The sequence below is a fragment of the Erigeron canadensis genome, chromosome 3 (genome assembly GCF_010389155.1).
Source record: "Erigeron canadensis isolate Cc75 chromosome 3, C_canadensis_v1, whole genome shotgun sequence".
Lineage (NCBI taxonomy): Eukaryota > Viridiplantae > Streptophyta > Magnoliopsida > Asterales > Asteraceae > Erigeron > Erigeron canadensis.
Window position 1 is genome coordinate 25,215,616 of NC_057763.1, and position 16,368 is coordinate 25,231,983.

The following is a 16,368-nucleotide window of genomic DNA, read 5'->3' on the forward strand; positions in this document are numbered from 1 at the left end:
TATGGTGGGCATTATGGAAATATCGGAAAGATGGAGTCTTTTGTCTAGGTAAGCAGCGAAAGGCGCTACTTTTCGATTTTATTTTATCTCAATCTTACTTGTGGTACTCTAGTAGATGTGACAAGGGTTTAGTGGGTCAGTGGATCCAAAATTCTCTACTGTTTGTTTAGTTGTTTTTCTTTACCCAATGCTTATATGGGATTACATTAAAATCACTAAAGAGCGAAAATCAGTAGCTTCGTTTTTGTGGATGGAGGTTTGCTGTAATTGGTATGAGTTTTTTAATCTCTTTTGAGTCTGGAATCCGGGGTTTTGTTTATCTTTTAGATTGTAAATATAATCGTACTTTTCGCTAATTGTACTGTTTGTTTGTTTCTATTTTATTTATTATGTTTTGTCGTTATAACTAAAAACCTTCAATAGTTAATATAAAAAAACCAAAAATTTCACAATTCGTAAAGATGCCAATGGCTTAATAGCTTATAGTGAGAAGATGATCAGATGGTTCCTCTAGTGGCACATTGATATTCTTTGGTACGTTAGTAATCCAAATTTGTAGTTAAAAGAAATATTAAAAGATGCTATTGTAGTGTTGCACATCTATGGGAGTTGGTGGATAAATGGTTTTTTAGGATTTCCTTTGCACAGAAGTTAAGGCTCACTTAATTTTAATATATAAATAAATTAATACTCCTCATTAGTTTAAAAAAAATGAAGTCAACTCTCTCTATATGTCATGACTCATGACAATTGACCATGTAGTAGAACTATCTGTCTCAAACACATATACTTTATTATTTATATCCTTATACAGTTGCTTCAAAGTAATTATAATGGTATATAAAAATCTATCTAACATGTGAATGCGTAATGCATGATGCATTACCTTAGCACCTTATGAAGGAAGAAAGTCCCCTATTTTATGCATATGTGTTTGTTCTGTGTCTGTATACATATAAATACATTTAGATATATAAATACAATGTCTGAATATACATTTTGCTCTTAAGTAAAGTAACTAGATATAGATAGCCAGTGAGTCAAAATGGCTCAGCTAGTTGGGTCGGAAGAAATCGAGTCATTTAGAAATGAGTTGGTGGAAATAGGAAGAAGTTTAAGATCATCATTTCGTCGTCGTACGTCTAGTTTGCGTGCTAATTCAGATGTAGATTATGCGAACAACGACCAAGATCATGAGACAGACGAAAATCTTCTCCTAGAGTGGGCTGCAATCGATAGATTACCTACATTTGAACGTTTGAGATCATCTTTGTTCGATGAAGAAAATGGAGATGATGTTAAATTAGGAAAGAAGGTGGTAGATGTCACAAAACTCCTTCCTCCTGAGAGGCACATGTTTATTGAGAAGCTCATCAAACATATTGAGAATGATAATCTTCAGTTATTGCAGAAACTTAGAAAACGAACAGATAAGTAAGGTTTCGTTTGTTCTTTTTTTTTTTTTTTCTTTTAATTTTGAAGATAATTTGATGATCTAAATGTAAGCTTATGTTTCAATGTGTTTTGATAGAGTTGGTGTGAAATTGCCTTCTGTGGAGGTGAGATATAAGAATCTTCGCATAGAAGCTGAGTGTGAAGTTGTTCATGGAAAGCCCCTCCCAACTCTTTGGAATTCTTTGCAAAGTTTGCTTTCGGTAAGGTTTTTGTGGATCGTCGAAGTTAATTTTCAGTTAACACAATTATTGAATGTAGGGCAATTCTATCTTTTCAAATTAACTTGTTATATATCCTCTATCTGCTTAGTGTTAACGCAATCTTCGAACTAGGGCTACAATTATATGTTATAACAATAAATTACTCAAAATGTAAGGATTATAGCGAAAACAGCAAGTCAGTAGATAAACTGGGCTGTTTATTGTGTTAGTTGCCATGGATGATCTAAAATATAAATAGAACTGAAAGCATCTAGTGATCCAGTTAGTGGGATCGATCTATTGGTGATACTTATTGCTCTATTGGTAATATTCAGAACTTTGTTTTTGTGCAACAGGGGATTGTTGCGGTACCTGGTTTAAAGTCTAAACATGCTAAGATAACCATTTTAAACGATGTTACTGGTGTCATTGAACCAGGAAGGTAGGATTCAAGAGAAATCGAAAGCTTGGACAGCACAGTTAGTTTTTAATCGATTTTTGGCTTTATTCAATAGTGTTGCAATTTTATTCTCATTTCAGGATGACTCTGCTTCTTGGACCTCCGGGGTGTGGGAAAACCACATTGTTGAAAGCACTTTCTGGGAACCTTAGCAAATCTCTCAAGGTTTCAAACTGACATTTTTTTTTACTGATTATATAAGAGCATTGTATATCAATGGAATGAATTGTTTGACTATATTTGTCTCTATATATAAAGAAAGGTGTGTGATTGATTCAATAAAACATAAAATTTTGGCTGGTAAAGTTGGCTAGTCAAAGGACTGAAATTAGTTATATAGACCACATTAATTTTACAGCAATGTTGGGAAATTGTTCTTCACTTTCACTCACTAATCGGTTTTTCATTCAATATATATAACAGATTAGTGGTGAAATTTCTTACAATGGATACAAATTAGAAGAATTTGTCCCTCAGAAAACTTCTGCATATATTAGCCAAAATGATTTGCATATCCCTGAAATGACAGTGAGGGAAACACTAGATTTCTCGGCCCGTTGTCAGGGTACTGGAAGCCGTGCAGGTATGCCTTATTACTTACTTTGTGCACAAACATGATTAAATGTTTTACGAATGTGAAATGTTAATCTTTGATGATTTTGAGAACTAAATGATAACTGTTTTCCACTCATCAAGAGATTATGATGGAGGTTAACAGGAGGGAGAAAGAAGGTAGGATCATTCCAGATCCAGATATAGATATATTTATGAAGGTATATATCGCTTTCCGTTATTTTGTGTATTTCTGCATTATTGTTGGTAATGCAAAAGAATCTCTTTGACTCTTTGTGACTAATGTTTCATTATTACCATAGGATGATGTACTATTAAAGTTATTATACTGTCTAATGATTATTTGTCCCAAAACAAATTATCAAAACGGCTTTCTAGTCACCCAAAAGAAGTTTTATAATATATATATGATTTGTTCAAAGATAATATCAACATAACAGATGCTCGCAGTGGGCTGTATGACAAATTCAGGTTATTGTAAGACTCAAAGTGTTTACATTTTAAGAAGGAAAAAAAGAGGAACAATTACAATGTGGATCAGAGGAAACATTTGCCCTATTAGAATAGGTACATTTTCATTCAGTGATCTGTAATGATGTACTCTGCCACTTATTTTTCTCAGGCAATCTCTGTTGAAGGACAAAAGACTACTCTTCAGACAAACTACATCCTGAAGGTAATAGGAGTAGTTATTTTAGCTTATGCGAGCTTACATATTGTATCATATTAGGATAGGCATCATTTTCTTTAACTATCATGTTATTGCAGATTCTAGGCCTTGATATATGTGCTGATACAATGTTCGGGGATGCCATGAGAAGAGGAATCTCCGGTGGTCAGAAGAAAAGATTGACTACAGGTGAGTTTTACATAAGTTAGTCTACTATATCAATAAGTAAATTTATTAACTGCTAGCTTCATAGGATCTAACTTCTATGGTTCTTTGTAGGGGAGATGATTGTTGGTCCCACAAAAGCCTTATTTATGGATGAAATATCAAATGGCCTAGACAGCTCAACTACGTATCAGATAATTTCTTGCCTTCAGCAGTTGGCACATATAACAGATGCTTCTGTACTCATTTCACTTCTTCAGCCTGCACCAGAAGCATTTGATCTCTTTGATGACATTATGTTGATGGCCGAGGGGATGATCGTGTATCATGGCCCCCGTAGTAATGTTCTTGAGTATTTTGAGGGTCTTGGCTTTAAATGTCCCGAGAGAAAAGGCATAGCAGACTTCCTCCAAGAGGTAATGCCACCATATGTTATTAAATAGTTTCTTTGAACTTTTTGAGTTTTCATGCAAAAAGAACTTGTTCACAGGTTGTATCAAGAAAAGATCAAGGAACTTACTGGTGTCGAAGTAAAGAAACATATACTTATGTCTCGGTGGACACCTTATCCATGAAATATAAGGAATCTAATTTGGGAAAACAAGTAAATGACAAAATATCTGAACCCTTCACCAGAGCAAAGAGCCATGAGGATGCCATTTCATTCGATGTGTATTCTCTTTCTAAATGGGCTCTTTTTAAAGCTTGCATGTCTAAGGAAGTTCTTCTGATGAAAAGGAATTCTTTTATATACATCTTCAAAACAGTCCAGGTATGTTCAATCTACCTTCTGTAACAGGTTCTTTACTGTTATGGATAATATGTATGTAGGCCATCCAAATACCGAACATCTAATTATATGGATTACTTTTGTGCAGCTCATCATAATTGCAGTGATCACAATGACTGTATTTTTGCGAACTAGATTGAAGGTTGATATCGTTGATGCAAATTATTATCTTGGTTCACTTTTTTATGCACTCACAATTCTTCTAGTCGATGGGTTCCCAGAGTCGGCTATGACAGTTGCAAGACTTCCAATTTTCTACAAACAGAGGGATATGTACTTCTACCCTGCTTGGGCATATGCTATTCCTGCATCAATTCTTAAGATACCCTTGTCAATCTTGGAAGCCACCATTTGGACATGCCTCACTTATTATGTTATTGGATATAGCCCTGAACCTGGAAGGTGAATATCGGATAAACCATATCATCGTTCTCTTGAATTTAAGAACACATTTCATCTAATAAGCTTTTACAACATGAATTATAGGTTTTTCCGCCAGCTAATGATACTTTTTGCCGCACACTTCACATCAGTATCCTTGTTCCGATTCATGGCTTCGGTTTTCCAAACTGTAGTTGCTTCTACAACTGCGGGAAGTATATCAATATTGTTTCTGTTATCGTTTGGTGGCTTCATTATACCACACCGTACGTTCCCTTTATTTCTTCTTTGTATAGCACTTTAAATACTTACAAATCTAACTAAAAGGAATGGAAATTTGTTGCAGCTTCAATGCCTGGTTGGTTAAAGTGGGGTTTTTGGTTTTGTCCCCTTTCATATGGTGAAATTGGCCTTGCGGTTAATGAATTTCTTTCTCCCCGATGGAATAAGGTAAATCAATAAAGATAGGTTTTGTGGAATATATATTTCACTCACTGGTATGTCATTCATTCTATTAAATGCACTTCCAAGCAGATAACGGCTACAAATACGACGATAGGTAGACAAACACTAAAAAGTCGTGGGTTAGACTTTGAAGGATACTATTATTGGATATCACTTGGTGCCATGTTTGGTTTTGCACTACTTTTCAACATAGGCTTCATATTGGCTTTAAGCTACTTTAAGGGTAATTTCATCTTTTTTTAATCAGTTATAGATGTCAACTTTGAACATAAAGCATGCCATGTCTTCGTTTATCAATTATGTTGTTTGCTACTTAAGCTCCCGGTACACGTGCCATTATATCAAAGGAAAAGCTATCTGAAGTACATGAAGGTGAAGAGTCTAAGCACAACACTCAGAAGGATATAAATTCCAATAATATTGTCCCAGAGCCTTATGAAGGTTAGAATTCTTTCTTTCTGTGGCAGTTTTGATTCTCTTTAAAAAGGGTAAATGGGTGGGAACCCTCTGGTCCAGTCCCATATACCGTCTTGGTACCCAGAGCGTACACCGCATAGAACTCATGCCCGGTGAAGCATGATTCTCACATATGGATCATAAGATATAGTTTCTCTACTTGTCTTTGGCAAGTTTTGAGCCTGTGACCTGCTGCTGTCTTCATCTGTGGGCCCATGTGGTCGCACGGTGGCGGTACCATTGGGGCTTCACTGAATACTTGCCTCAGTTGGCTCATAGCAGCAATTTTTGCTACTAACACGAATATGATTATGTAGAAACTGGTTTCTGTTAAAGTGCGTTGAAATAAATACGAGGAAAGCACTAATTTATTATAATGGTTGTACATTAAGAGATGCTTTTGAATCCTCTTATCTTACAGGAAAATTGGTGTTACCTTTTGAGCCACTCACGATAACCTTTCAAGATCTTCAATACCATGTGGAACCCCCACCGGTAATTGTTCATAATGCTTTTATTTAAATTTTGTATTGTCAGCTGTCAGCTGATTTAGGTAGCTATATCTGAGAGTGTATGTTGTCCTCATTAATGTCAGGAAATGAGAGAACATGGCTTCACTGGGAAAAGACTTCAATTACTTCGTGATATCACAGGGGCATTTAGACCTGGTGTTCTTACAGCATTGATGGGTGTAAGTGGTGCTGGGAAAACGACGCTTCTTGATGTTCTTGCTGGAAGAAAAACCAGTGGCATTGTTGAAGGAGAGATTAAAATCGGGGGGTATTCTAAAGTCCAAGATACCTTTGCTAGGATTTCAGGTTACTGTGAGCAAACTGATGTACATTCTCCCCAAATTACAGTTGAAGAATCAGTCATATTTTCTGCTTGGCTTCGCCTCCATCCCGAAATTGATTCAAAAACAAAATATGTATGTGATGTGTTTCTAGCACATTAGCATATTCATCTTTTTGGCAATCCTTTTTGCATAACTTCTTTTGATGTCATGTACAGAAATTCATAGAAGAAATTCTGGAAGCAGTTGAGCTTTATTCCATAAAAGATGCCTTGGTTGGCATTCCGGGAGTTAGTGGTCTATCAACAGAACAACGCAAGCGGCTAACAATTGCAGTGGAAGTTGTTGCTAATCCCTCCATTATTTTCATGGATGAACCTACAACTGGACTGGACGCCAGATCAGCTGCCATTGTTATGCGGGCTGTCAAGAATATTGTTGAGACAGGAAGAACAATTGTTTGCACCATTCACCAACCAAGCATTGATATATTTGAGGCCTTTGATGAGGTAAATAAGATATACTTCAATACTTACTCTATAAAGGTAACAGTACAATCTCATATAATGTCACGTCCATGTTCTTGCAGTTGATCCTATTGAAAAATGGTGGACGTATGATCTATTGCGGGCCACTAGGTCAGAGCTCGAGTAAGGTCATAGAATACTTTGAGGTTAGTTATCTTAAGAGCTAATGCAAAATTTTAGATTAATATGCAGTATCCCACTTTTGTGTTATAGTATGTTTTGGTTTGCGATTATTATTTACATTCGATGAAATTTCTTTAAAACAGAGGATTTCTGGGGTGCCAAAGATTAGAGACAACTATAATCCAGCAACATGGATGCTAGAAGTTACTTCGTCATCAATGGAAGCTCAACTTGGAATTGATTTTGGACAAATCTATGCTACTTCAACTTTGTATCAGTAAGTTCTACCTTCAACGCCCATTCTTGTTGACAAAAGAAAATCATGGTAAAGCTATTTATTAGCCCATTATTCATCACTTCACGGTTTTGTTTTTTTAACTATGTTAGGAGCAATAAAGACCTTGTAGACACATTAAGTAAACCGCGTCCTGGTTCAAAAGAGTTGTATTTTCCAACGCGTTTCCCACAAAATGGTTGGGGTCAGTTCAAGGCATGCCTATGGAAACAACATCTGTCATATTGGAGAAGTCCGTCATACAACTTAATGCGTTCGATGCATATGGTATTCGCATCATTCATTTTTGGCTTACTCTTCTGGGATCAAGGGAGAAAGATGTAAGTCAAAGTTGCCTCTCTTGTGTTTCTTTTCTTTCTTCTTAAGTGGATTCTTGGTAAAGATACTCATCATGCATCGAATTATTTTATTATGTATAATCCTTCTATGTGACAGAGATAACCAGCAGAGTTTATTCACTGTTCTTGGTTCCATGTTTGCTGCTGTACTATTTTGTGGGATAAACAACTCATCTTCGGTCATACCATATGTTTCCATGGAGCGGACTGTTCTATATCGTGAAAGATTTTCTGGGATGTATGCATCATTGGCTTATGCTCTTGCACAGGTATAACTATACTTCTTTCTACTTGTCAATTGCACTAATTAAGGAAATGATCCTCCGGTGTAGAGATATGTACATTTAAATCCCTTATGCATAAAGAAATATTTTGATTATTTGTAGGTGACAATCGAGTTCCCTTATCTCTTCGGCCAATCACTTGTATTCATCTGCATCACATACCCTATGATTGGGTATTATGGGTCAGCCTACAAAATTTTTTGCTACTTCTATATATTCTTGTGCACATTACTGTACTTCACCTATATGGGAATGCTCCTTGTTGCATTGACACCAAGCTTTCCGGTAGCTGCCATTCTACAGTCAGCATTTTACACCATCTTTAACTTGTTTGGTGGATTTCTAATTCCTAGACCGGTAATTAGTCCATTATAACCCTTAATTACCTAGATTTCAGAAGTTGCTAATAGACATTCTTCATTACATTATAAAATGGAAACATTTTTTTTTTCTTGCAGAAAATTCCAATATGGTGGAAATGGCTTTACTTTCTTACTCCTACTTCATGGTCGCTTAATGCGATGCTTACATCTCAGTTTGGTGATGTGAAGAAGGAGATCTTGGTTTTTGGAGAAACTAAATCCGTTGAAGCGTTCCTAAGAGATTACTTTGGGTATCATCACGATCAGTTACCACTTGCATTGGTTCTTCTTGCGCTATATCCCCTCATTCTTGCTTCTCTGTTTGCGTACTGTATATCAAAACTTAATTTCCAGAGAAGGTAAATTTTGCAGTCAAATGTATGCATTTTATATAAGAATATGTGAATCTAGATTGTAATATAGCAAGTGATGTAAGAATATTTAACCAAGTCTTGTGAGTTTTGAAGTATATATACAGATCGATATATATGTTAATCTTTCTCCGAAACAAAGCATAAACCAACTCGCAAACATCTTTTTTATAATAGTTGACAACCTTTAGCACGAGCCTATCTCATGATGACCAACTTGCAAGTCATTTTAGTATGCATCACAATCTCAAATATTATTAACATCAAAACTTTGAATCCTTAATACATTCAAGTTTTAAGTGATAAAGAAAAGGAATTTGACTGGTTGTATCTTACAGCCTTTATGTATCTGTATTTGGAATTTGGAAAGATTAACATATAACCCAAAGGCCTTATTTTTACCCACTTGGATATATGATATGTCCCATTAGAATTAGAGCAATATATATACTGTATTATTTAAGTATTAGGGTATGACTTGTGCAATGAACAACTGGGTAAAATTTGACGGCATATAATATACTATGTTAACTAAATCTGTTATAGATGTAACGTAGCTATATATTACATATTGAACAAACTTGTATAAGCATTTAAGGGAATAACTAATATACTTCTAGCAACATACTGAGTATATAATTAGATGTTTCTTCACTCACATTTTTTTTTAATTCTTTTTAACATTTAACCATGTGGTTAAAATTGACAAATTTTTTGTCACGTTAGTATTCATTTCTCATCATCTATCAACTTTTTTTTTTCCTCTTAGTTATTTACCTTCAAATTTAATATTTTTTTAAACAACAAATTTGAACTAAACGACATGTCTCTTCATATACCAAATATAAATTTTTTTTAAAAACTCATTTCCCAGTCTATATGATAGGGAGCATATTTTGCTCATACACAGTTAATTGAAAGAAACCCAAAAATAAATGAAAATAGGGAAATGATATATCTTCTTAATGAATAGCTTAATATTTTTGCTAAAAACTTTAAATTATGACAAGTATAGTTCACTAGTTATCTTTCTCAATCTCATCATTTAAAACTATTAAGTGTAACGATCACATAGTTAAGAGAATTTTTAAAATTGTTAATGAAAAACCTTCATTTTTAAAAAGGACCTATGGCCAGATGGTATCTAGGCCTCATCAACACCACCAATGCCCAATTGAGTTTTAGCTCATTAGACCGTGAGGAGTAGCCCATTCAACCCCTTGAAATTCGCGTGGAACACCTGGGAACGCATCCGGAACGCCCTGTCTCGGCCCCAGGGGGTGTTCCGGATTGTTAAAATTCGTACCCCGTTAACAAAATTACATACATATACATTCTCCTCTAAAATCACCATATGGATTCTGATGAATTATCCGGATCTTCTAACGGGTCTGCCGATTATGAAGAGCGTGTAGAGAACGGGATTCTTCGAGCTGCCCGAACTAGTTAGACGACGAATTGAAGAACAACCTGCCCCAATCATTCACCAAAGAGTACCAATTGATAATGATCGTATTCAAGCACACGCTCGTTTGATGCGTGACTACTTTGCTGATGAACCGCGATACAACGCGAGACTTTTCAGACGAAGGTTTTGTATGTCAAAAAATTTATTTGAGCGGATAGTCGGTGATTTGGAGGCTAGGTACCCTTATTTTCAGACGAGATATGACCTTGCTGGGAGAAGAGGGTTCGCTGGGGTACAAAAGAGTACATCTGCAATTCGTCAATTGGCATACGACTTTAATAGTGATTTTCTGGACGAGTATTTACAGATGTCTGAGCGAACATCAAGGGAATCTTGCCTACAATTTTGTGTTGGTAATGATATTTTTACAATATGTAGTTACATATAGTTAATTATTAATACTACGTGTGTATATATATATATAAAGTTAAATATTAATAGTACATACATATATATATATACATACATAGTTAGCATTTATCATTAAAAGGTATACGGGAAATTTATGGAGCAAGATACCTACGGAGACCAACTCTGACCGATCTGCAACGTATATACGATGTCCATGAACAAGTTCTTGGTTTTCCCAGTATGATCGGTAGTATAGATTGTATGCATTGGCCATAGAAGATATGTCCGGCGGCGTGCCAAGGTAGTTACACAAGCTGACATGTGGGTAGACCGTCATTGATCCTTCAGGCTGTAGCATCCAACGATCTATGGATTTGAAATGCGTACTTTGAACAACAAGGTTCTCATATCGATATCAATGTGTTCGAAGCATCGCCAATTCTTGAAGAAATTGTGAACGGATTGGCACCCAGCGGTAAGTGTTTATTTTCAGTTTTAGATGTTTATTGAAAAGTGTTAAATTTAAGTTTTTAGGCAAACGGAAACCACTACGATAAGGGATACTATTTGGGCGACGACATCTATCCCGAATATGCTACATTTGTGAAGACCTTTACCGACCCGATTGATGAAAAAAGAAGACATTTTAAGAAGAAACAAGAGTCGGCACGAAAGGGTATTGAGCGGGCTTTCGGTGTGCTTAAAAAACGATGGAAGATTCTAAAACATCCGACACTATATTGGGACAAAAAAGTTATCCTGGATGTTTGTTATGCTTGTATCATTTTACATAACATGATCATGGAGGACGAAAACAGAGCCGTATGTCAAGACTACAACGCCCAAGAACCGAGCCTAAATCCAGATTATTGGAGGCACCTAACTCCAATGGAAGTTCGTATCCAAAATCTGCATGCCGTAAAAAACCGTGAAACCCACAACATGCAAACGGCAGATTTGGTTGACCATCTTTGGGCGAACACACCACATGACTTCGAGCCTCCAGCTGATCCCTTCGCCGATCTTCGAGATTATGTTAGCACCGACGACGACGACTCCTCTGATTAGTTTGATTTCGAGTTTTTATGCAATGTTTTTAGTGTGATGTTTTTTTTTTATTTAACAAAAAGTAGTATGTTTTTTTAATAAAAAGTAGTATGTTTTATTTAATTTATTTATAAATCAAAATTTAAATAAAAAATAAAAAAATTAGGAATGCCCTTTAGGGGCATTCCTCCACCCAAAGGGAATGGAGGAATGCCCCTTATGATTAGTGAGTGCCATGTGTCAACATAAGGATGGAGGAGGGGCATTTCAAAGATGTTTTACTCCTCATAGTCTTACACCACAATACTTAACAATACACCCAATCAGTATAAACAAAATTACATCTTCAAATTTTGTTATAATAATACAACTATTTTATGCACTTTAATTACAACTCACAAAACTATCATAAAAGGTAAATACATCTTGGTGTATAAACACTAGTTTTTTACAGTCATATTTTGATAATCATGTCTTCATGTTAGGTAATTAAGCTATAATCTCAAATTTTAAGTTGTATTATGAATAAGTCGATAAAGTTAACATTTTATTTTTGAATTTGGATATAGCATAGGTGTTGCGAGGTTTCTTTTTATGTTTTTTATTTTTTGTTTTGTTAGGTTGTTATATCGATCATTTTTCTTCTACTTTAAAAAGAAATTTAAATGAAAATATAATACCTGTTTTGGAATTAATCGACGGACTAACATTTTAAGTGAATCTTATGTTAGTAATCTTTATATATAATAAAGAAGAATTGTTTTTTAAGTATTTATAGAAATATTATGATATGTCAAAATCACATATTTTTTAAAAAGATTCTTCTTTCATTTATGATGTCATATTTAAAAAAAATCTCACTTGATGCTTATTTAAAACGGCTAATCTTTTATTTCAAACAAAAAAAATTTTAAATTTATCTAGCCTTTTTATACTTTGTTAACGCAATAGGTACCCTTATTTTACGTATCATTGTGCTAGTCGATTCACTATATTTGTATCAAGTTATAATATAACAAATAGATTTTAGACCCGTGTCCAACACTGTACACGAGATATAAGACATTATATATATATTGCCACCGATAAGTATTGGTTTTATTTAATTATGATCATTGGATTGAAATTTCATTTGATCCTAGCCGTACAAACTACTCCATTTAAAACGGGACTTTTGTTACTCGGATAATCAAAACGTGGACATTTACCAGCTATTGTTTAGTAGAATTAGTTCTGTTTTGACCGGGTTTAACGTGAGTATTAATTGGTTATGGAATGGAACTACCTAACCTATTCTTTAGGAGTAAGTTTAATGTTTATTGTTTTATCATTTCCACGTCTATAGTTAGTTAGGCTATATATAAGCTTTAATAGTTAATGAAGAATTGTTGATTAGTATTATCTACATGCAGGTTCATATATATAGTGATCATCATACATCGGATCAATGATAATAGCCAAATTATACATATTTGAATTATTAGTTTAATGGCTAATATCCTTTACTTTTATGCATTTTGAGTCTAATTTGTATGTTTTTAGTTATTCATTATTTGCGCAAGTATTCTATAGGTTCATCATGCGAGTTGGATGATTTCGAGATCAAAAGCTAACTAGAATGCGCGAATAACGGCTGGAAATGGTATAATCAAGTAAAGTGACAATATTCGTCAATGAAGCCGAAGTTAATCAATCTAATGAGTTTTTATATATTCTTGATAAATAGAAACCAACATATTGATTTGGGATGATTTATTGTTTATATATATGGTCATGGTTTTATGAAAAATCGGTTGTAATCATCCGAGAGATCTCCGAGCTGTCTCCCGTAGTTTTTCTATCCGATTAAATTGTAGATATGTTTATGTCTTTATGAAGCAAGAAAATTTAAAATAGGTGTTTATGTCTGTGCATCTGGCTTGGAAATAACACTGCCAGTTATGGTTGGGATGGCTGGATTGTGACGACGAGTTGAGGGTGTCTGTGATTGTGGTGGTGTCGGGGTTTTGGTTGGTGGGGTTTTGGGTGCGCATTTGGTGGCGGGAGGTAGATAATGGTTCTTTGGTGGTTATGGATTCTTGGAACCTTGTCGTCGGCCATGAGAGAACGTCGTCGATATGAGTATTGGTTTTATTTAATTAAATATAGATGGAAGAGACTAAATATTCAATTCGTTGTTGTTGAATTATATACGTTAAGTTAGATTGTTGGAAACAAGTTTTTATTCTAATCAAGATTGAGGTATTTCATCATGTGTAAAGAAACAAAACCATTATCAAGTAGAACAACTTAGAGATGAGCATGCATATCAGATTTATAGTATGAGCACTTTTCATTATAAATTTGTGTTCCTTATAATAAAGAGTAATAAAGTTGATATATAGAACATAAATGGAGTACAAGATATGTGGATATTAGATTCTATTTGAGTTGCCATCTAGCTAGATTCTAGTTGAGTTGCCATTTAGCTATGTTTAACTTAAATGTAAGTTATAAAATACATAAATGGAGTACAAGTTATGTGGTTATTAGATTCTATTATGTTTAACCCGAGCTACGCACGGGTATTATTCTAGTTATTAATATTAGATATTAATACATGTAACTCATAAAAGCTTATAAATTCAAAGTTGAAGATATACCCTCCTTCATTATTTAAAAGACTTCTTTATAGAATACATGTAACTCATAAAAGCTATAGAATGTTAAGCTAATAGAAAGAAAACTAATGTAATTAAAGAACATTGGAATCATATACCCTCCTTCATCATTTGAAAGATTTCTTTATAAAATAAATTTGTTGTAGTGTTTTTGTCTTCTCATCTTTGTCACATATTAACACCTTAATTAAAGCCCCTTCTCGACTTAACTCGAGATACTGCAATGTATAATTCATGCGTGAAACCGAGCTTTGTAGATAGAAACCAAATTTTAATAACATTGTAAAAATAGTTATTTTAGTTATTTGTTTTTTATTCATTAAATAAAAGTTCAATTGTCTTTTAGTATATATATATATATTAAAATTAGAATTAAAACAATACAATTACTATTAAAATCTTAACATATTTACATTAGATATAATTTATTTTTAATTAATTATATATATATATATGATAGAACATATTATTGGATATATATTAGTTATTATTTTATTAGATAAATATTAAGTATTATTCTATCAATATATATATATATAGGGGTTGGGTATTGTAATACAAGTATTAATGTAAAACAAATAGGATAAGATCTTGACCCTTAGATCATAGTTGAATTGATGCACGGAGATTCACGAAACAATTGATGCACGATGATTTGCATGACGCACGGTGATCTTCAGTTAAGAAAAACCTATTGTTTTATTTATTTTACTTTAATTTTTGTTTTATTTTACCTAAAACCTATATATATATATGCTATTACTATTATTTATTTATTACATTAAAAAATTTGGGTAAAAAGTGTAAATTTGTGATGAAAAACAAAAAAATGTACGTTAAAGTCAAAATTATAAACAAAAGTCAACATTAAAAAATTGAGAACTGTGATTGGTCGATAAGTTATTAGAGTAACTGTGTTTTATTATAATAGAAGAAAAGATAACAAAAATTACATATTTTTTTTTATATTTTATTTTGTTTTAAGACTTTGATTAGAATGCCCGGATTAAACCCAAATTGATTAGTAGTATTTTAAATGAATCCACAGAGTAACAATTTAGTAGTAGATTATCTCTTAACTTTATCATGATTTCTCATAAGTTTATAAATGAGGAAAGATTAGGTAAAATATGCAGTACATATCTTAGGTAAAGCAGGAGGATTATGTAAAATTCAGGGAGGGTTTATGTAAAATTTAGGGGTTATGTATGTTTAGCAAATTCAAAGATTTAATCTGTAACTTTTTTTAATGTGGCAGTACCTAAGCTTAGGTAAAGTTCGCAGTACGAATCATTTTCCGTTTATATAGATATAGAAAGATATCCTAACATCTCTTATATAAATAAAATAAGATTCTTATTACATCATTATTTTTTAAATAATGTTTATTTGTCATTATTAGGCTTATTTATATCAATTATTTCTTTTTTATTTTTTATTTATGACATCATGCTATTTAAAATTTTAATCATTTTCTAATTAAATTATTTATGATTTATTTCTTTTTAAGTCTAAGTCCAATGTAATTTAAAATGTAACTATCTAATTTGTTTTTGTTAAATGGCTAAAAATAGCATCACCGTCTCTTTTCATCTTAATACTATCAATCAGGTTGGGTATATTAAATAAAAAACAATTGTTATGGCATCATCATTTTATAAAAATAGCTTACTTGGCATCTTCAAATTGTTTTTAAAGTTAAGTTTTTTTTGTTTAATTTACTTATGATATTATAAGCATTTTTCAATTTTAAGTTTATTTCATTTTTATTTTTGTTTTTTATGATGTCTTTTTTTATAAAAAAAAATAAGTTTTATTTTATTTTAAAAACTCTAATATTTTATACATGGTTTTTTAAATTCTCATTATCAAAATAGTTTTATCATAATAGATTTTTAAATTATCCGCATATTATGCGGGTTAATAAGCTAATTATATATATTAAATATATAAGATATATTATTCCGGGATTATGAGTATGGTTAAATTATCTCATAGTTCTTAGATATCGACGTAACTTAATATTCTAAATTTTTATTAATAAGCCCGGATGAACCCGGGTTAATTAGCTAGCAATAAAATAATAAAAAATTTAAACAAAAGCAGTACTCCGTATTTTTTTTACCTTTCTATT

General features: G+C 33.0%; 1 protein-coding gene across 2 annotated transcripts; it reads left to right on the forward strand.

Moving 5' to 3' along the window:
* The first annotated feature begins 1,045 nt into the window (after window positions 1–1,045).
* On the forward strand, window positions 1,046–8,812 carry LOC122592701 (pleiotropic drug resistance protein 3-like). 2 transcript variants are annotated; one of them, XM_043764991.1, is made up of 24 exons: window positions 1,046–1,434; window positions 1,532–1,655; window positions 2,012–2,097; window positions 2,196–2,280; window positions 2,539–2,698; window positions 2,812–2,888; window positions 3,311–3,364; window positions 3,457–3,547; window positions 3,638–3,939; window positions 4,014–4,295; window positions 4,402–4,715; window positions 4,800–4,960; window positions 5,041–5,144; window positions 5,229–5,382; window positions 5,478–5,600; window positions 6,037–6,110; window positions 6,211–6,543; window positions 6,627–6,917; window positions 6,998–7,081; window positions 7,202–7,335; window positions 7,446–7,673; window positions 7,789–7,960; window positions 8,078–8,332; window positions 8,434–8,812. In XM_043764991.1, exons 1-24 carry the CDS (start codon window positions 1,046–1,048, stop codon window positions 8,698–8,700), a joined length of 4,344 nt encoding a protein of 1,447 aa, XP_043620926.1. In that variant the 3' UTR covers window positions 8,701–8,812. The 2 variants fall into 2 exon arrangements, with proteins under 2 accessions (XP_043620926.1, XP_043620927.1); XM_043764992.1 differs by having other exon boundaries at window positions 5,478–5,544; window positions 6,008–6,110.
* Window positions 8,813–16,368: the final 7,556 nt, after the last annotated feature.